A 22,392-nucleotide genomic window follows, 5' to 3' on the forward strand; every position below is an offset into this window, starting at 1 on the left:
AAGGAATTAACTGGGGACCTCGGCTTGGTCTCTTGGGAGCCACTCTAGGTTCAAGTCTCTTGGGCTCCCTTAACTAAGAAATGTGCTTCCGTGCTCCCCTATCCAACCTTCCTTTATCCCAATCCTCCTTTTTCCCCAAGTTCCTCCCTTCCTCCCCTTCTCCCTTTTCTCTCCCCATTTCCCCTTACTCCCATCCCACCCCACCCCCAAGATCTCATTTTTCTCCCCGGCAACTTTGTCTACTTCCCATAGCCAAGAGGAAAACTATATGTTTTTCCTTTGGTTCACCTTCTTACTTAGCTTCTTTAGGATCACCAATTGTAGGCTCCGTGTCCCTTATTTATTGCTAGAAACCAATTATGAGTGAGTACATCCTATATTCATCTTTTTGGGTCTGGGTTACCTCACTCAGGATAGTGTTTTCTATTTCCATCCATTTGAATGCAAAATTCGAGAAGTCATTGTTTTTTACCGCAGCATAGTACTCTAATGTGTAGATATTCCACACTTTCTTCATCCATTCTGCCATTGAAGGGCATCTAGGTTGTTTCCAGGTTCTGGCTATTACAAATAATACTGCTATGAACATAGTTGAACAAATGCTCTTGTCATATGATAGGGCATCTCTTGGGTATATTCCCAGCAGTGGTATTGCTGGGTCCAGGGGTAGGTTGATCCCGAATTTCCTGAGAAACCACCACACTGATTTCCAAAGTGGTTGCACAAGATTGCATTCCCACCAGCAATGGATGAGGGTACCCCTTCCTCCACAGCCTCTCCAGCAAAGGCTATCATTGGAGTTTTTTTTTTTTTTAGCCATTCTGACAGGTGTAAGATGATATCTCAAAGTTGTTTTGATTTGCATTTCCCTGATCACTAAGGAGGTTGAGCATGACCTTAAGTGTCTTTTGACCATTTGAACTTCCTCTCCTGAGAATTCTCTGTTCAGTTCAGTGCCCCATTTTTAATTGGGTTAATTAGCATTTTAAAGTCTAGTTTCTTGAGTTCTCTATATATTTTGGAGATCAGACCTTTGTCTGTTGTGGGGTTGGTGAAGATCTTCTCCCAGTCAGTAGGTTGCCTTTTTGTCTTGGTGACAGTGTCCTTTGCTTTACAGAAGCTTCTCAGTTTTAGTAGGTCCCATTTATTCAATGTTGCCCTTACTGTCTGAGCTGTTGGGGTTACACATAGGAAGCGATCTCCTGTGCCCATCTGATGTAGGGTACTTCCCACTTTCTCTTCTATCAGGTTCAATGTGTTCTGACTGATAGTGAGGTCTTTAATCCATTTGGACTTGAGTTTTATGCATGGTGATAGATATGGGTCTATTTTCATTCTTCTACAGGTTGACATCCAGTTATGCCAGCACCATTTGTTGAAGATGCTTTCTTTCTTCCATTGTATACTTTTGGCTCCTTTATCGAAAATGAGGTGTTCATAGGTTTGTGGGATAAAGTCCGGGTCTTCTATACGATTCCATTGTTCGACTTCTCTGTTTTTATGCCAGTACCACACTGTTTTCATTACTGTAGCTCGGTAATAGAGTTTGAAGTCAGGGATGGTAATGCCTCCAGACAATCCTTTATTGTATAGAATTGTTTTGGCTATCCTGGGTTTTTTTGTTTTTCCATATAAAGTTGATTATTGTCCTCTCCAGATCTGTGAAGAATTTTGATGGGACCTTGATGGGGATTGCATTGAATCTATAAATTGCCTTTGGTAGAATTGCCATTTTTACTATGTTGATCCTCCCAATCCAAGAGGAAGGGAGATCCTTCCATTTTCTGGTATCCTCTTCAATTTCTTTTTTCAATGCCTTAAAGTTCTTGTCAAATAGATCTTTCACTTCCTTGGTTAGAGGTACCTCAAGATATTTTATGCTCTTTGTGGCTATCGTGAAAGTTGAAGCTTCTCTGATTTTCCTCTCTGCTTCCATATCTTTTGTGTATAAGAGGACGACTGATTTTTTGGAGTTGATCTTGTATCCTGCCACATTACTAAAGGTGTTTATCAGCTGTAGGAGTTCTTTGGTGGAGTTTTTGGGGTCGCTTATGTACACTATCATATCATCTGCAAATAATGAAAGTTTAACCTCTTCCTTCCCAATTCGAATCCCCTTGATCCCCTTATGTTGTCTTATTGCTATTGCTAAAACTTCAAGCATTATATTGAAGAGGTATGGAGAGAGTTGACAGCCTTGTTGTGTTCCTGATTTTAGTGGGATGGCTTTGAGTTTCTCTCCGTTTAATTTGATATTAGCTGTTGGCTTGCTGTAAATAGCTTTAATTGTATTTAGGTATGACCCTTGTATTCCTAATCTCGCAAAGACTTTTACCATAAAGGGATGTTGAATTTTGTCAAATGCTTTTTCAGCATCTAATGAAACGATCATATGGTTTTTTCTTTCAGTTTATTTATATGATGGATTACATTGATAGATTTTTGTATGTTGAACCAGCCCTGTATCTCTGGGATGAAGCCTACTTGACCATAAGGGATAATTTTTCTAATATGTTCTTGGACTCGGTTTGCCAGTATTTTGTTGAGGATTTTTGCATCAATGTTCATGAGTGAGATTGGCCTGTAATTCTCTTTCTTGGATGAGTCTTTGTGTGGTTTTGGTATCAGAGTAACTGTAGCTTCATCAAAGGAATTTGGCAATGACTCTTTTGTTTCTATATTGTGAAATACATTAAGGAGCATAGGTATTAGGTCTTCTTGGAAGTTCTGGTAGAATTCTGCATTGAAACCATCTGGTCCTGGGCTTTTTTTGGTAGGGAGGTTTTTGATAACAGCTTTTAATTCTTCGCGACTAACAGATCTATTTAGATTTTTCACCTGGTCCTGGTTTAACTGTGGTATATGTTATTTATCTAATAAAGTGTCCGTTTCTTTTACATTTTCAGTTTTGTAGCATACAGGCTTTAGTAGTAAGATTTAATGATTCTCTGAATTTCCTCTGTGTCTCTGGTTATGTCCCCCTTTTAATTTTTGATCTTATTAATTTGCATATTCTCTCTGCCGTTTGATTAGTTTGGATATGGGTTTGTCAATCTTGTTGATTTTCTCCCGGAACCAGCTCTTTATTTCATTGATTCTTTGTATTGTTTTCTGTGTTTCTATTTTGTTGATTTCAGCCCTCAGTTTGATTACTTCTAGTCTTTACTCCTCCTGGGTGAGTCTGCTTCTTTTTTTTTCTAGAGCTTTCAGGTGGGCAGTTAAGTCTCCAAAGTGTGCTTTCTCTGTTTTCTTTAAGTGAGCACTTAGTGCTATGAACTTTCCTCTTAGGACTGCTTTCATAATGTCCCATAAGTTTGAGTTTTTTCTTTCTTTATTTTCATTGAATTCAAGGAAGACTTTAATTTCTTTCTTTATTTCTTCCTTAATCCAGGTATGGTTCAGTAGTTGACTGTTCAGTTTCCATGAGTTTGTAGGCTTTCTGGGGTAGCATTGTTGTTGAATTCTAACTTTAATCCATGATGATCTGATAAGACACGGTAGTTACTAATATTTTTTTTGTAACTGTGGAAATTTGCTTTGTTACCGAGTATGTGGTCAATTTTTGAGAAGGTTCCATGAGCTGCAGGGAAGAAAGTATATTCTTTCCTATTTGGGTGGGTTATTCTATAGATGTCTGTTAAGTCTATTTGATTCATTACCTCCATTAATTCTCTTATTTCTCTGTTAGGTTTCTGTCTGATTGAGCTGTCCATTGGTGAAAGAGGAGTGTTGAAGTCTCCTACTATTAGTGTTTCTGGTTTGATGGCTGCCTTAAGTTTTAGTAATGTTTCTTTTACATACGTGAGTGCTTATATATTAGGGGCATAGATATTCAGGACTGTGGCTTCATCCTGATGAATTGTTCCTGTTATGAGTATAAAATGTCCCTTTTCATCTCTTCTGATTGAATTAAGTATGAAGTCAACTTTGTTACCAATTAATATGGCCACACCTGCTTGTTTCTTAGGTCCATTTGCTTGATAAGCCTTTTCCCAGCCCTTTACTCTGAGTAGGTGCCTGTCTTTGTGGTTGAGGTGTGTTTCTTGTAAACAGCAGAATGTTCGATCCTGTTTTTTTTATCCAGTCTCAGCCTGTGCCTTTTTATAGGTGAGTTGAGTCCATTGACATTAAGTGATATAATGATGAGTGGTTGTTAACTCCGGTCACTTTTTTAGTAGTAGAGTGTGTGTTTCCCTTCTTTGAGTTGTGCTGGTGAAGGGTCTCTAGATGTCTGAGTTATTGTGGTCATTGTTGGACTCCTTGGTTAGTGATTTTTCTTCTGTTACTTTCTGTAAGGCTGGATTTGTGGCTACATATTGTTTAAATTTGTTCTTATCCTGGAATATTTTGTTTTCTCCATTGATAGTGAACAAAAGCTTGGCTGGGTATAGTATTCTGGGCTTGCATCCATGGTCTCTTAGTTTCTGTAGTACCTCTATCCAGGACCTTCTTGCTTTCATGGATTCCATAGAGAAGTCTGGTGTAAGTCTGATAGGTTTACCTTTATAATTTACTTGGCCTTTTTCCTTTGCAGCTCTTAATATTCTTTCTTTATTCTGTATGTTTTGTGTTTTGATTATTATATGGCGAGGAGATGGTTTTTTTTTTTTGGTCCAGTCTATTCGGTGTTCTGTATGCTTCTTGAACCTTCATAGGTATATCTTTCTTCAGGTTGGGAAAGTTTTCTTCTATAATTTTATTAAATGTATTTTCTGGACTGTTGAGCTGTACTTCTTCTCCTCCTCTACTCCTATTATTTTTAGGTTTGTTGTTTTTATTGTGTCCCATATTTCCTGAATGTTTTGTTATGAGAGTTTGTTGGACTTGCTGTTTTCTTTGATCAGTGCATTTATTTTCCTATGGTATCTTCAGAATCTGAGATTCTTCTATCTCTTGTATTCTATTGGTTATGCTTGTTTCTGTAGTCTCTATTCATTTACCTAGATTTTCCATGTCCAGCCAGCCCTCTGTTTGTGTTTTCTTCTTTGCCTCCATTTCAGTTTTCAAGTCTTGAACTGTTTCCATTATCTGTTTGATTGTTTTTCCTTGGTTTTTTAGGGTATCATTCATTGATTTATTCAATTCTTCAAACTTTCTGTTATACTTCTCATCCATTTCTATAAGGGCATTTTTTACATGCTGTTTAAGGGCGTCAATCACTTTCATAAGTCAATTTTTTTCTACTTCTTTTTGATTAAGGTGTTCATGTCATCCTGTTGTGAGGTCACTGGTTTCTGGTGGTTTCATGTTGTTTTTCAGATTGTTGGGTGAATTCTTGCATTGGTGCCTGCCCATCTCTTCCTCCGAATGCTCCCCTATGGATCTTCTTTTACAGGATCAAGTCTCCTTGCCTACTGATGTACCTTCCCAGTGATGGCTCTCCTGGTGCTCCAGTGATGTCTCTCTTGGTGCTGAGATCAGATCTCCGTGCTGGTTGGGTAGCTTGTAAACAAAGTGCTTCCCTTGCTTGGTGCAGGCAGGCTATTGAAACAAAGGAACTCCCGCCCATCAGGTTGACCTCAGGATTCGACCTCAGCACCCAGACAGGCTGAGCTGGGTGATGTTATGTGCCCGAAGATGGAAGGGAGGCAGAAGGGGGGAGGGTTCTGGAAGCAAGCTGGAAGGGATAGGAAGATAGAGGCAGTATGTGGGGAGTAGAGGCCCTGCAGGAAGCCCAGGAAGTATAGGGGGGATGAGGAACTTCTGAGTTCCTTGTCCCGGGCTGCTGCCAAGGGTCAGAAACTCACCCCAATGATGGCTCTCCTGGTGCCAAAATCAGATCTCCGTGCTGGTTGGGTAGCTTGTAAACAAAGCACCTACCTTGCTTGGTGTAGGCAGGCTACTGAAACAAAGGAACTCCCGCCCGCCCGGTTGCCCTCAGGATTTGGTCCCAGAGCCCAGACAGGCTGCGCTGGGTGTTGTTATGTGCCCGAAGAGGGAAGGGAGTATAAAGATATATCTTGATTGAGGGAGCCATTATGGAGTTAGCAAGAAACCTGGCTCTAGAACAATGCCCAAGAACCCACAAGGATGATCCCAGCTGAGACTCTAAGCAATAGAAGAGAATGTGTCTGAATTTATCTTACCCTGTAGTCAGACTGATGATTATCTTAAATATCACCATAGAACCTTTGTCCAACAACAGATGAGAACAGAGGCAATGACCCACACTGGAGCACTGGACTGAACTCCCAAGATCCAGTTGAAGAGTGGAGGGAGTGAGAGTATGAGCAAGGAATTCAAAACCATGAAGGGTCATCTACTGAGCCAGTTTGCTTGAGGTAATGGTAGCTCAACAACTCCAACTGGACTGGGAGTCAATGAACATGGGAACCACCACGTCTCCCAGAAAGGGGTTGACAGCTGGGGCAGACTGAGGGGCCACTGATAGTGACACTGGAATGTGTCTCTACTTGCATATACTGTCTTCATGGGATCCTATTCTCTTTCAATTTAAATCTTGGTCAACCTAGATGTAGTAGGGAAGGCCTTAGACTTTCCATGGAGCAGGGTGCATGGCACTCCCTTAGGGTTGGAGAGGTGGGGAAAGGGTCTGTGGAGGGACAGGGAGGGGTCTGGGAGAAGGGCAGAGTGGGAATTTGGATTGATATTTTTTAAGTAAAAAAAAAAAAGGAAAAAAAAGAAATAGACCCTGGAGAGGATCAGAGGTACCCACCCCTTTTTGAAGCTATAGCTAAAGGGGGAGAGAAATATATTCTCAGAAAGATACTAATTGTAATGTAAAAATGCTCTTGTAAACAATCTAATGAAACTTAACAGGTTACAAAAACGACATAAAAGAAGCAAGTTTGTTGGGAAGAAGAAAGAAATTAACAGGAGTAGATAAAGAGGGTTATGGGGGAGGAATACAATTGGAATACATTTTGTACATCCATAAAAATTTAATAATGAAACCCACTTTACCTATTATTAACATATAATAAAGCCATTAAAATAAAATTTGAAATATTATAGGTAACTTCATCAAAAAAGAAGAGAAAACTAAATGAGAGTTTAAATAAAATAATTTATTAGTTAAGAATTCAATATAAAATATTTAAAAATCACTTAACGCAATACCCATAGAGTCTCACAAGCATGACTGCCCAAATATGAGATGAACAAATATGAAACAATAAATATGCTCAACTATACAAAGTTTTCTGTAAATATAGACAACTAATAAAATCTGTACAGAGAAGAGGTGGTTTTCCCCAGCAAAGAGAACACTAGTGTCAAAGCCATTACCCCTGAATACATACATACATACATACATACATACATACATGTAACATAAAGTAACATTATTTAGGCTGAAATCATTATAATAAGGAACAGATATGCATATACATATATGTATATAACTGAAATAATATTATTAGTTAATAAAGAGACCATGAATTTGAAGGATAAAGGGAGGTATATGAGAGATTTTGGAGGGAAGAAAATTAAATAAAAAAATTTATTAAGCTATAATATCAAAAATGAAAAATTAAAAATGAAAAAACAATACAACAATGTTTTCAGAATGAAATCACATATGTTGAATGATAGTAAAAGAACTCATATGAGAATAGTGTTGATGTGAGAATTTTCATATTTCCTTTAGGGAAAACAAAAATACTATCAAATTAAAGCAAAGAAAAATAACCGTCCAAAATAATTTAGGATGAACTCATATGAACTCATGAGTCATAATTCACAACAATTTACATAAAAATACCAAAAGCACAATTATAATCAGCATGCATAGAAATTAAAGTAATTTCTGTTAAAAATACAAAAATGAAAAGTTAAAAACAATTTCTAAATAGTGTAAATTAGGCATGTGGTGTATAATAGAAAAAGAGCACCCAGGATAGGTATGTTCATAAAATTTGTCTTAGAGTTCTCAGTATGGATGGACAAGAGGCAACTCTGTAGACAAGTTCTCCAAGAGCATCCTTCACATCCTTGTTTCTCAGGCAATATATGAATGGGTTCAGCATGGGACTGATCACAGTATACATCAATGAGGCAATCATTCTTCTCTGAGAATGAGAAACAGAGGAGCTGAAGTAAACTGCAAGTCCTGACCCATAGAACAAGGAGACCACACAGAGGTGAGACCCACAGGTGGAAAAGGTTTTGTACTTACTCACAGTAGAGGACATCCTTAACAAGGATGAGATAATCTGTGAATAAGACATAAAGATTCCTAACATAGGAATCACAGCTAGTATGGAGGTCAGCACATACATAAAGACATTATTGATGTGAGTATCAGAGTTGGCTACCTTGATAACTTGTGCCAGTTCACAGAAGAAATGTGGGATTTCAGTTCCTCTGGAAAATTTCAATTCATTCAGCAATAGGATATGAGTCAGGGAGACCCAGAACATGATGATCCAAAATATCAGGACCAGAAGTGTACATGCCCAAGGACTCATGATAACAGTGTAGTGGAGGGGATGGCAGATAGCTACAAAGCGATCATAGGCCATTAAAGTAAGTATAAAATTATCCATTCCAACTAGAGTAGCAAAAAAATATACCTGTGTAAGGCATTCTCTGTAGGAGATATCTTTTCTCTGTGAATGCATGTTCACCAGCATCTTTGGTATTGTAGTTGAGATTAAACATATGTCAATAAAAGACAGGTTGGAGAGGAAGAAGTACATGGGAGTGTGGAGGTGGGAGCTAGAACTGACAGCCAGGATGATGAGCAGGTTCCCAAGCACTGTGACCAGGTACATGGACAGGAACAGTCCAAAGAGAATGGGCTGCAGTTCAGGATTATCTGAGAGGCCCACAATGAGAAATTCTGGTATCACTGTGTCGTTCTCTGTTTCCATTTAACTTTTGTTTCTGTTAGAGATGAGATACGGAGAGTTTTCAACTAATATCCACTGTCAAGTCACAAAATAACCTAATAACCTGGGGAAGCATATCATTCATAATGACAATAACTCTCATTTACTTAGCCAAGTGATTTTTTGTAACCATTTGTAATTATATGTAATCATTCTTTTTTATTTAGTCAAATATCTCTCTTCTTTAACTTCTAAAACTGCCATTACTGAAATTTTCTATATAAACCTATTTAGAAAATATATTTTTTAATAAATCCTATAAACACTTGACGTTTTCTTGTTTTTTTTCCTTTATAACTGCAGTTATTTATTTCTTTTAATAGAACGAGAATTTACCTCTATAATCTTCATGACTTCGTGATTCTGAGCCCATAAATCGTTTCTAACCTCATGATGGTTGCTATTATTATGCTTGTTGTTTAAAATAGTCTTGTGAGCAGTATATTTTAAAAATGTCAATTTTCATTTTTATATTATCATTACTAATATAAATCTGCTCTATTATGATAATCATTTTGGGTGCATAACAAAATTTCAAAAGTAAATATTGAATAATTATTTAGAAGTTAAAAATTTTGTCATATTTCTTTAACATAATTTTGGTTCATCCATTGACATCTATGTAATCTTGAGAAAATTATGTGACTTCTTATATTTCTCATGCATAACTATCATTGAGAATACCCAAAAAGTATTCTCTGGAGCAGCAGGAATTGATGATGTGTTTATGATATAAATACAACAGGTATGTTTCCTCTTTGAAAATAATGCACTACTTTGAATTAGTGAGGTTTCCTACAGCTCCTTCTTTTGAACACTTGCTTCCAAGTGAATGTGTCTGGAAAGAGAAAAGAGCAGTGGTCTCTAGAGATGAGAATAGGAAACAAGAAAGCCCACTATCACTATAATAAGGAGGGGGAGTGCATTCTCATATGCTCTTCCCTGTCCATAAAGAGGAATAGGAATATGTTATTGTAAAATCGGGAGCACTAAAGGTCAAAATTTATAATTGGTTAATCTGATTACAGCTATTGAAAGATAATATAAGCCAATTCATCAAAGAAAAGTAAAAGACAGTTTTTTTTAACTTATATAAGTTACTAAATTTTCCATGAAAGAAAGTGTTAGCATTATGAATGCCTAGGGATGTTATGTGACTTTGGAAAAAATACCTGCAAAGGAATAAAATAGTTTATCCTGTGAGAGTGAAAGACTGGATTATAATATCTTCCCTGAAATAGGAACATTTGAGAAAAGACCAAAAGGGAAAAAAGGAAATGGAGAGAAGTATTCAAGCTCAAGAGACTAGTATGCAATTTCTCTATGAGGTGGCAGTCTGGCATTTGGCTTGTGAAATAAGAAACAGAGACTGAGGGCCTCAAGGACAAGTTATGAGATTCACTTATTGTCTTCTGGGTTTTCTTTGTCACTGTAAACATTGACTGATTCACATTCTTTGTTTTTCTGAAATTCTGATGGTTTTGTTCCATAATTTGTATTTTGAAGGAATTACATTTTGTTTGTTAAATTTTAGGAGCTTGTGGGAGCCCACAGTGACTCCATTCCAGCCTGAATGGAGGTCAGAATTCAAGTTTGTTCTTTCTTCTCAAGACCAAATAACAAAGGAGTAGTTGCTGGATATTGTGAGTATTAAGGAGGTGGTTATGCTTGCTTGCTCTTAGAACTATGGTAAGGAAATATTTTGCCATTCTCTTTTGCTTTGGGTATAAGAGGGCTATAAGAAATAAATTCAGAACTGCTGCAGTATTCACCGAGAACCCTCCCTCTATCTTCAGTTCTTTGTCTCTTTCATAATCATCACACCCGTTTTCAGGTGCTGTTTGATTAGTCAGATGATCCCAACAGAACTTGAATAAACATAAATATTTGAAGTAAAATAAACATTGAGTAATACCTACTAAAGGGGAATCTTCCAATATTTTCTATACCTAAATGGAAGTATAGTGAATTTAAACTAAAGTACATTAACATTTTTTTAAAGAGATGAACAGAAAATCATAATCCTAGCATTGGATCTTGAGTAGTTTCAGAGTATGAAATTGTCAAAGGAAGTCTTACCATATTCTCCTTGGGCAGAAGAGGAGAGGGTGCCTGAACTGGATTTATCCCATACCACACTGATGAATATCTTGCATATCAACATAAAAACTTCATCTGGCAATGGATGGAGATAGAGACAGAGAACCACATTGGAGCATTGGACTGAGCTCCCAAGGTCCAGATGAAGAGCAGAAGGAGGGGGAACATGAGAAAGGAAGTCATAACAGCGAAGAGTTCGTCTACCCACTGAGAATGTGCAAGTGATCTAATGGGAGCTCACCAAGGCCAGCTGGACTGGGACTGAACGAGCATGTGATCAGACTGGACTCTCTGAATGTGGCTGACAATGAGGGCTGATTGAGAAGCCAATGATAGTGGCACTGGGTTTTGATTCTACTGCATATACTGGCTTTTGGGGAACCTAGTCTGTTTGGATGCACACCTTCCTAGATCTGGATGGAGGGGGAAGGGCCTTGGACTTCCCACAGGCTAGGGCACCCTGACTTCTATTGGCAATAAGAGAGAGGGGAGCGAGGGGGGAGAGTAAAAGGAAAATGGGAGGAGGGGAGAAAATGGAAATTTTTAATAAATAAATAAATTAAAAAAAATTAAAAAACCCACACATCACATAAAGAAGTGGAGAATGTATAGATACTATTTAGAATGTGACACTGGAAAAATAACCAATATTGCAAAGACAGAAACAGATTAATATCTGTAAAAGGGACTCATTGAAAACTGAAGTGTCTTTGAAGTACAGGCTCTTTGTAATAACAGACTAAATAAGCACTTTCCAGTTTGCACTCTTTCAAGGATCTAGCCCACTACACACATCCTCTCTGCGATCCAAACCTACCCCACAAGCCTTGATTGGTGCACACCAGCTCTTCCAGTGGTCATTACTGCAGCTGTTTCTTCTCAACCATCTGCTTACAGAAAGATCAGGTGAGTTTTCACAGTACAGAGGTCAGAGATAGAGAGCTAAGAAGAAGGGGCATTATGAAACTTTCATATGTCCCAGGGTTTGGATTCTCAAAGTGCCTCATTAGTTAAATTATCTGTTGTCTTTACACTCCCCAAACTATTGAGTTCCCTTGGGGTACAAAGGAAGGATGAAAATTGCTAGTCAGCTTTGTGTGTGTGTAGTTAATCACAAAAGGAGACTGATTTTTTTTTTCTGCAAGAATGAGCTCTTTATTTAGGTTTAATTAAAAATCATACTTTGACCCAAAGAAAATGTCAGTTCTACAAAAATCAATCCATGACAATCATTAGCAAGTCTTTTCTGAAAATATTCCCAATATTGTCAAATATCATATTTATTCTATTACAAAGAAAAATATTACTATTTGTATTAAAATATTCTATGTTTTGTTTTTCAATCTTATTATTTAACTTTATAGATAAAATATTACTTATATTGTCCATAAAGTGCAATGTCTGGGAACAATTTACTGAGAATTAAATAAATTAAACTGAGAATTAATATATACATAAAATTATTACTTTAAATTAGAATATTTCATATGGACCGTACTTTAGAAATATATCATCACTAATTCTATTTACTCTGATGTTCAAATTATTTTGTATTCCTCTCACCTAAGTATCATTTTTCATTCCTTGACATGGGTTCATCTAATATGATGCTCAAACTTTCCAGACTACTGATAATTCCATCATCTACTTCTCTAGGGCAAATTGGACTAATTCCAAATATCTGAGAGATCAGGTGGGATTTTTCTTACTGTGTTTGGTTTATTTCAACACACACACAAACATATGCACACACACTAACACACACACACACTTCTCTGGTATATTAATTTTTCTTGGCTTGTACCCAATAGATCATTAGATAGTATGGAAATTTGGTTTTTATTTGTTGTTTTCCTTTTTTATTTACAATTCCAAATATAGTGGTTAGTCTGGGAATGGTAGCACATGCCTTTATTCCCAGCACTTAGGAGGCAGAGGCAGGTGGATCTCTGAGTTCCAGGCCAGCCTGGTTTACAGAGTGTGTGGTCCAGGATAATCAGGGCTACACAGAGAAACCCTGTCTCTAAAAACAAACAAACAAACAAAAAAACAAACAAATGAGAACAGTGTTCAAGGAATCCCTTTTCTCCATGGATTTCCAATTTTTTTTGCTATTATGATTATTGATAGATTTTAATGTTACATATTGATAATCTCCACTTTTATATTTTTATGCTAGCCTTTAACTCAAGTTCACAAGTGAAGCTGCACCAACATTAAAAGTTCTACAAGAGTGATTAGCATATAAATGCTTGTGAAGAGTAGGGCTTTTGTAATCCCCAAATCAAATTATGTTGGGCTGTCTTTGCTTCCTAAATAGCATTTACAACCCAACACTGGGTGTAATCTAACATGCATGTGCTTTTCAGAGAAATCCTTTTCAAATGAACAAATAGATCCTTAGCTTCTATTAAAAGTTCAAATTAAATTTTGGCAATATCAGAGGCCTAGGACAGAGAGTCCCCTTTTTGCTGTAACCACCTACCTTATAATTTTACCAGTATATTTGAAAGCATCTTGATATATGATTTATGAGTAGATTTGCTTCTGTACTATAAGACGCTTATGAAACAGTTAAAATATTAAATGGTATTTAAGGTATTATAAACCTGTGTACTAATCCATGGTTTTTCATAGTTGAATCCAAAATAAACTTTCTCTTATAACCTTTGAGGTGAGAGAAGTGTTTTCTGTATTAACAGACAAATCTTTCTTTGCTTATGTGTACACCCTATCCTATTCTATCCATATCCATCACTCTGACCTGTAAGTCTGACTTCCATACTTCTTTCTGCTCTGTATTCATATAATCCCCCTTTCTCATCTTCTACTTATAGAAGTAGCACATAATACCTTTTTTCTATGTTTAACTCATTTGATTTGACAAGCTGTCCTGCTGTTCCATCTAATCTTTTGCCATCAACTGATGTGAAGTTATAAGTTTCATGGTAGTTAACCTTCAACACTTCATAGACCTACAAAATATGGCATTTTAAACTATGTAAGAACTGAGACTTTTCTCAATGGTGTGGCATGTCTTCTCTTGGAAGCATACATTACTTCAAAAGGAAGATTGGCATTGAGGAGTCCCCTTATGGAGTTTGCTAGCCATTTGGGCACAAAACTGCTGTTGCCTGGACTTCTTGATGGCATGCTGTATGAACTGAACTTGGAGGATCCACAGAAATGACTTCCAAACTTGACTAAAGATTAAATTGTCCTTCAGGGTTCCTGCTTCATAGAAGAAACTGGCAGACATTCCACAGGACACAGAAGAAAGCAACTGATGATCTTTGTTATTACAAAAAGGACAGATCTTCAAATTTCCTGATTCATGGAAAAGTCTGAAAGATACTATGGGATTGTAGGCTGAAGATGGATGCCCTATCATTACAAAAGAATTTTGGCTGACTATCAGGTAAGCAAGATGTCTCTGTCAGTTCAAGAACTTTAGAAGTTGCTTAAAATACACTTCTTGTTTACTTTGGTAATATTATGGAAAACTCTACAGCTTGAGAACCCTGTTCACCTGGTCTTGGTTTAACTTTAGCATATGGTACTTATCTAAAAAAATGTCTATTTCTTTTACATTTTTCCAATTTTGTGGCATATAGGCTTTTGTAGTAAGATCTAATGATTCTCTAAATTTCCTCTGTGTCTGTGCTTATGTCCCCCTTTTCATTTCTGATCTTATTTATTTGCATGTTCTCTCTCTGTTGTTTGATTAGTTTGGATAGGGGTTTGTCGATCTTGTTGATTTTCTACAAGAACCAACTTTTTGTTTCATTGATTCTTTGGATTGTTTTCTGTGTTTCTATTTTGTTGATTTCAGCCCCCAGTTTGATTATTTCCAGTCTACTACTCCTCCTAGGTGAGTCTGCTTCTTTTTTTTCTAGAGCTTTCGGGTGTGCTGTTAAGTCTCCAAAGTGTGCTTTCTCTGTTTTCTTTAAGTGGGCACTTAGTGCTATGAACTTTCCTCTTAGCATTGCTTTCATAGTGTCCCATACATTTGAATATGTTGTATCTTTATTTTCATTGAATTCAAGGAAGACTTTGATTTCTTTCTTTATTTCTTCTTTGACCCAGTTGTGGTTCAGTAGTTGACTGTTCAGTTTCCTTGAGTTTGTTGGCTTTCTGGGGCTAGCATTGTTGTTGAATTCTAACTTTAATCCATGGTGATCCGATAGTACATAGGTGGTTACTACAATTCCTTTGTATCTATGGATGTTTGCTTTGTTACCATTATGTGATCAGTTTTTGAGAAGGTTCCATGTGATGCTGAGAAGCTATATTTTTTTCTGTTTGGGTGGAATGTTCAATAGATGCCTGTTCAGTCCATTTGGTTCATTACATCTGATAGTTTTCTTATTTCTCTGTTAAGTTTCTGTCTGGTTGACCTGCCCATTGGTGAGAGAGGAGTGTTGAAATCTCCTACTATTAGAGTGTGGGGTTTGATGTATGCTTTGCGTTCTAGTAATGTTTCTTTTAACATATGTGGGTGCTTTTATATTAGGGGCATAGATATTCAGGATAGAGACTTCCTCCTGATGAATTGTTCCTGTTATGAGTATAAAATATCCATCTCCATCTCTTCTGATTGATTTTAGTTTGAAATCAATCTTAATATATATTAGTATAGCCACACCTCCTTGCTTCTTTGGTCCATTTGATTGGAAAACCTTTTTCCAACCTTTTGCTCTGAGGTAGTGTCTGTTTTTGAGGTTGAGGTGTGTTTCTTGCAAACAGAAGAATGTTGGATCCTGATTTTGTCTCCATTCTCTTAACCTGTGCCATTTTATAGGTGAATTGAGTTCATTGAAAATAAGTGATATTAATGAACAGTGGTTGTTAACTCTGGTCATTTATTTTTTTTGTGGTAGAGTTTGTGTGTTTCCCTTCTTTGAGTTGTGCTGGTAGAGGATTGTCAGATGCATGTGTTATTATGGGTGTTATTGGCTTCCTCTGTTTTTGATTTTCCTTCTAGTATTTCCTGTAAGGCTGGGTTTGTGCCAACGTATTGTTTAAATCTGTTTTTGTCCTAGAGTATCTTGTTTTCTCCATCGATGGTGAATGCAAGCTTTGCTGGGTATAGTAGTCTGGGCTTGCATCCATGTTCTCTTAGTGTCTGCAGCACATTGATCCAAGACCTTCTGGCTTTCATGGTTTCCATTGAGACGTCAGGTGTAATTATGATAGGTTTTCCTTTATATGTTTCTAGACCTTTTTCCTTTACAGCTCTTTTTTTTTCTTAATATCTGTTATTTATTCTGTTTGTTTTGTGTTTTGATTATCATATGTCATGGTTATGCTTTTTTTGATCCAGTCTATTTGGTGTTCTGTATGCGTCTTGTACCTTCCTAGGAATATCCTTCTTTAGTTTGGGAAAGTTTTCTTCTATAATTTTCTTGAATATATTTTCTGGGCCTTTGAGCTGTAATTCTTCTCCTTCCTCTACCCCTATTATTCTTAGGTTTGGTCATTTCACGGTGTCTCAGATTTCCTAATTGTTTTGTGTTAAGAATTTATTGGATTTGGTTTTGCTCTTTAATCAGTGAGTTTATTTCCTCTATAGCATCTTCAGTGTCTGAGATTATTTCTTCTATCTCTTGTATTCTGTTGGTAATGCTTGTGTCTAGTTCTTGTTCATTTACCCAGATTTTCCATATCCAGCCTTCCCTCGGTTTGTGTTTCCTTAATTATCTCCATTTCATTTTTCAAATCTTGAATCATTTCCCTTACCAGTTTGATTGCTTTTTCTTGGGTATCTTTGAGAGATTTATTCATTACCTCTACCTTTTTGTTTGTCATCTCTATTTCGTTATGGCAGTTTTTCACCTCCTGTTTAAGGTCCTCTATTATTTTCATATAGTTCCATTTAAAGTCGATTTCTTCTATTTCTTCTGGAGTAGGGTGTTCAATTCTTCTTGTTTCGGGGTCCCTGGGTTCTGGTGATGTCATATTGTCTTTCAGGTTGTTGGAGGAAGTCTTTCATTGGCGCCTGCCCATCTGTTCCTTCAAATTCAGCCAGGAGAGTCCTGGTGTCTTGGTCCAGTCTTTGCTGTGACTGACTCTCTGGGTGGATCTCTTCAGTGGAGGAGCAGAAACTGTTCCTGTCTGGATGGAACTCCTCAGCACTGAAACAGAGATGCCTGGTTGCCCAAGGACACCAAGGACAATGGGCGAATGTGGGGGGCAGCATGGGGTTGAGTAGGACACAGGAGACCCTGTAGCACAAGCTGAAGGTGCCCACACTCCCTTGCAGGGACTTTTAGGCCATCCAGGTAGGCAAACACTCACCCCTCTGGGTGGATATCCTTAGTGTACAAGCAGAAAACTGTTCCTGAGCCAAGGACCATGCAGACAATAGGGCAGGCTCGGGGGAGGCTGGGTCGTGTTTAACAAAGACACCCCTGCGGCAGGAGCTGGGGGATGGGGAGTGGAACAGGCTGCCCCAGGATAGCACACACTCACCCATCCAGATGGAACTCCACAGCACTGAAACGGGGATGCCTGTTAGCTCAAGGACACCGCAGACAAAAGGGAGAACTTGGGGAGCAGGGTGTGGTCTAGTAGAACAAAGGAGACCCTGTGGCACAAGCTGAAGGTGCCCACACTCCCTTGCGGGGACCTTCATGCCTGCCAGGCAGACAAATACTCACCCCTCTGGGTGGGTAGCCTTGGTGCAGGAGCAGAAACTGTACCTGAGCCTAGGACCATGCAGACAACAGGGCAGGCTTGGGTGAGGCTGGGTCGTGTGTCTATGTAGAAGGAGCTGTGGTCTGCCCTGTGTCCCAGCTCCTGGCTGCCTGGCTAACTTATGCCCCCAAATAACAACACACAAACTTTTAAATACTGCTTGGCCCATTAGCTCTATCATCTTATTAGCTAACTCTCACATCTTGACTAACCCATTTCTAATAATGTGTGTGGCATCACGAGTTGGTGTCTTACCAAAAGATTCTAGCGTATGTTTATTTTGGGCTGGAGCTTCATCATGTCTGGCTCAGTGAGGAGAGGCATGGCGATTGCCTCACTTCCTCCCAGCATTCTATTCTATTCTATACTCCACCTACCTATTTTTCTGTCCTATCAAGGGCCAAGGCAGTTTCTTTATTAACCAATTAAATCAACTCAAAACAGAAGACTCCCACAGCATGTCTACAACATTTTTTTAAAAGAGAATTACAAGAATGAAACTTCTTACAAAACAATTTTATGGAGATTTCCTGTTTAAACCCCAATCATCATTGCATAAGAGGGCACAATAAATATAAGATTCACTGTACAGCTTAAATTACAGACTGTCACAACCTCATATTATTCTCTGATCACACTAGCTCTACAGAGTTAGATAGATTTCCAGGGGCATTGTTTCCCTCTTGTTGGCCAGGTCTTAGGTCCAAAGAGTGAAGTCTATTATAAAGAAGCATGCACAACTTTTATACTCTTAAGGTCATCATGACATGCTGGTCATCAATGTGGTTAACAGAAGTCATAACTGGGTAGGTTGCTTGCCAGCTATGTTGGTTGCTTGAATAACACATTTCACTACCATGATATTGGAGAAGAATCTACAAGTACTAATTTACTAAACCAGCAAAATCCCTGACAGCAATCTCCAGACATTTGTTCTTATACTGACAAATAAATGAACTCTTCACCCCTAATCAAGGAAACTTCTCTCTGCAACCAACAGATGCTTCTACAGAAAGCCACAATCAATACAATTGCAGATGTGGAGTCCAGTCCCAATGGATATAGCTATAAAAATTGTGGAAGAAGGAAAGGAAAGATTATGAGAGGCAAAGTATCAGGAACAATGAGAATGCATCGTCATGAAACTATACCCATAGAGTCTCACAAGCATGACTGCCCAAATATGAGATGAACAAATATGACACCATAAATATGCTCAACTACACAAAGATTTCTGTAACTATAGACAACTAATAAAATCTGGACAGAGAAGAGGTGGTTTTTCCCAGGAAAAGAACACCAGTGTCAAAGCCATTACCCCTGAATACATAATACATACATACATACATACATGTAACATAAAAGTAACATTATTTATCTTGAAATTATTATAATAAGGAATACATATGTATATACATATATGTATATGCCTGCAGTAATAATATTAGTTAATAAAGAGACCATAAATTTGAAGGAAAAAGGGAGGTATATGGGAGATTTTGAAGGGAAAAAAGAAAATAAAGAATGTTATTAAGCTATAATCTCAAAATTAAAAAAATTAAAAATGATAAAACATACAACAATGTTTTCAAAATGAAATCACATATGTTGAATGATAATAAAAGAACTCATATGAGAATAGTGTTGATGTGAACATTTTCATATTTCCTTTAGGGAAAACAAGAATACTATCAAATTAAGGTAAAGAAAAAATAACCGTCCAAAATGATTTAGGATGAACTCATATGATCTCATGAGTCATAATTCACAACAATTTACATAAAAATCCCAAAAGCACAATTACAATCTTTAATCAGTATGCCTAGGGAATTAAAGTAATTTCTGTTAAAAATACAAAAATGAAAAGTTAAAAATAATTTCTAAATAGTGTAAATTAGGCATGTGGTGTATAATAGAAAAAGAGCACCCAGGATAGGTATGTTCATAAAATTTGTCTTAGAGTTCTCAGTATGTATGGACATGAGGCAACTCTGTTGACAAGTTCTCCAAGAGCATCCTTCACATCCTTGTTTCTCAGGCAATATATGAATGGGTTCAGCATGGGACTGATCACAGTATACATCAATGAGGCAATCATTCTTCTCTGAGAATGAGAAACAGAGGAGCTGAAGTAAACTCCAAGTCCTGACCCATAGAACAAGGAGACCACACAGAGGTGAGACCCACAGGTGGAAAAGGCTTTGTACTTACTCACAGTAGAGGACATCCTTAACAAGGATGAGATAATCTGTGAATAAGACATAATGATTCCTATCATAGGAATCACACCTAATAGGGAAGTCAGCACATACATAAAGACATTAATGACGTGAGTATCAGAGTTGGCTACCTTGATAACTTGTGCCAGTTCACAGAAGAAATGTGGGATTTCAGTTCCTCTGGAGAATTTCAATTCATTCAGCAATAGGATATGAGTCAGGGAGACCCAGAACATGATGATCCAAAGTATCAGGACCAGAAGGGTACATACCCAAGGACTCATGATAACAGTGTAGTGGAGGGGATGGCAGATAGCTACAAAGCGATCATAGGCCATTAAAGTAAGTAAAAAATTATCCATTCCAACTAGAGTATTAAAAAAATATACCTGTGTATGGCATTCTCTGTAGGAGATGTCCTTTCTCTGTGAATGCATGTTCACCAGCATCTTTGGTATTGTAGTTGAGATTAAACATATGTCAATAAAAGACAGGTTGGAGAGGAAGAAGTACATGGGAGTGTGGAGGTGGGAGCTAGAGCTGACAGCCAGGATGATGAGCAGGTTCCCAAGCACTGTGACCAGGTACATGGACAGGAACAGTCCAAAGAGAATGGGCTGCAGTTCAGGATTATCTGAGAGGCCCACAATGAGAAATTCTGGTATCACTGTGTTGTTCTCTGTTTCCATTTAACTTTTGTTTCTGTTAGAGATGAGATAAGGAGAGTTTTCAACTAATAGCTACTGTCAAGTCACAAAATAACCTGTGAAAGCATATCTTTCATAATGACAACTCTCATTTACTTAGCCAAGTGATTTTTTGTAACCATTTGTAAATATGTGTAATCACTCTTTTTTTATTTAGTCAAATATCTCTCTTCTTTAACTTCTAAAACTGCTCTTAATGGAATTTTATAAATAAGCCTATCTAGAAAATTTATTCTTTAATAAGCCCTACAATCACTTGAAATAGATTTCGAAAATGTCAGTTTTCATTTTTATATTATTATTACTAATATAAATCTGCTCTATTATGATACTTATTTTGGGTGCATAACAAAATTTCAAAAGTAAATATCGAACAATGATTTACAAGTTAAAAATTTTGTGTATTTCTTTAAAATAATTTTGGTTCATCCATTGACATTTATGTAGTCTGAAGAAAATTATGTGACTTCTTAAATTTCTCATGCATAACTATCATTGAGAATACCCAAAAGGTATTCTCTGGAGCAGCAGGAATTGATTATGTATTTATGGCATAAATACAACAAAGTTGTTTGCACTATTTTGAATCAATGAGGTTTCCTACAGCTCCTTCTTTTGAACCCTTGCTTCCAAGTGAATGTGTCTGGAAAGAGAAAAGAGCAGTGGTCTCTAGAGATGAGAATAGGAAACAAGAAAGCCCACTATCACTATAATAAGGAGGGGGAGTGCATTCTTATATGCTCTTCCCTGTCCATAAACTGGATTATTACTGTAAAATGAGGAGCATTAATGGTAAAACTTTATAATCGGTTAATTTTATTACAGATATTGAAATATAATTTAAACCAAATCATCAAAGAAAAGTAAAAGACTTTTTTTTTACTTATATAAGTTACTAAATGTTTTATGAAAGAAAGTGTTAACATTATGAATGCCTGAGAATGTTATTTGCCTTTGAAAAAAATACCTGCAAAGTAATAAATAGTTTATCCTGTGAGAGTGAAAGAGTGGATAGTAGTATCTTCCCTGAAATAGGAACATTTGAGAAAAGACCAAAAGGCAAAAAAAAATGGAGAGAAATATTCAAGGATGAGGGACTAGTATGTAATTTCACTATGAAGGTGGCAGTCTGGCATTTGGCTTGTGAAATAAGAAACAGAGACTGAGGGCGTCAAGGACAAGGTATGAGATTCACATATTGTCTTCTGGGTTTTCTTTGTCACTGTAACATTGACTGATTCACATTCTTTGTTAGTCTGAAATCCTGATGGTTCTGTTCCATAATTTGTATTTTGAAGGAATTACATTTTGATTATTAAACTTTAGGGGCTTGTGGGAGCCCACAGTGACTCACTCCAGCTGAATGGAAGTCAGAGAGTTCACGCTTGTTCTTTCTTCTCAAGGCCAAATAACAGGATGTTTGACCAAAGGTGTGGTTGCTATATATTTTGAGTATTAAGGAGGTGATTATGCTTGCTTGCTCTTAGAACCATGGTAAGGAAGTATTTTGCCGCCCCCTTTTGCTTTGGGTATAAGAGGGCTATAAGAAATAAATCATGACTGTTGCAGTATTCACCAAGAGCCCTCCCTCTATCTTCTGTCTTTTGTCTTTCTTTCTGAATCATCACACCCATATTCAGGTGCTGTTTGACGAGTCATCTGATCCCAACAGAATTTGAATAAATATAAATATTTGAAGCAAAATATTGAGAAATCACCTACAAAAGGGGAATCTTCCAATTATTTATACCCAAATGTAAATATAGTGAATTTAAACTAAAATACATTAACATTTTTAAAGAGATGAACAGAAAATCA

The 22,392-nt window shown here is 37.2% G+C and overlaps 2 protein-coding genes across 2 annotated transcripts; both read right to left on the reverse strand.

The window, feature by feature from the left end:
* Positions 1 to 7,868: 7,868 nt before the first annotated feature.
* On the reverse strand, positions 7,869 to 11,850 carry LOC142846830 (olfactory receptor 7D11-like). The gene is made up of 2 exons (XM_075967618.1): positions 11,770 to 11,850; positions 7,869 to 8,847 (listed from the first exon to the last, which is right to left on the reverse strand). The coding sequence occupies exon 2, from the start codon at positions 8,832 to 8,834 to the stop codon at positions 7,869 to 7,871; it is 966 nt and encodes a 321-aa protein (XP_075823733.1). The 5' UTR covers positions 8,835 to 8,847; positions 11,770 to 11,850.
* Positions 11,851 to 19,590: 7,740 nt separating this feature from the next.
* Positions 19,591 to 20,556, reverse strand: LOC142846831 (olfactory receptor 7D11-like). Its single transcript, XM_075967619.1, has one exon. The coding sequence runs from the start codon at positions 20,554 to 20,556 to the stop codon at positions 19,591 to 19,593; it is 966 nt and encodes a 321-aa protein (XP_075823734.1).
* Positions 20,557 to 22,392: the final 1,836 nt, after the last annotated feature.

This window comes from Microtus pennsylvanicus, chromosome 3, assembly GCF_037038515.1.
Source record: "Microtus pennsylvanicus isolate mMicPen1 chromosome 3, mMicPen1.hap1, whole genome shotgun sequence".
NCBI classification, from domain to species: Eukaryota; Metazoa; Chordata; class Mammalia; order Rodentia; family Cricetidae; genus Microtus; species Microtus pennsylvanicus.

What these genes read in the sequence shown, in the direction of transcription:
- LOC142846830 (XM_075967618.1), bottom strand. Translation starts at nt 8,834, where the DNA reads ATGGAAACAGAGAACGACACAGTGATACCAGAATTTCTCATTGTGGGC.
- LOC142846831 (XM_075967619.1), bottom strand. Translation starts at nt 20,556, where the DNA reads ATGGAAACAGAGAACAACACAGTGATACCAGAATTTCTCATTGTGGGC.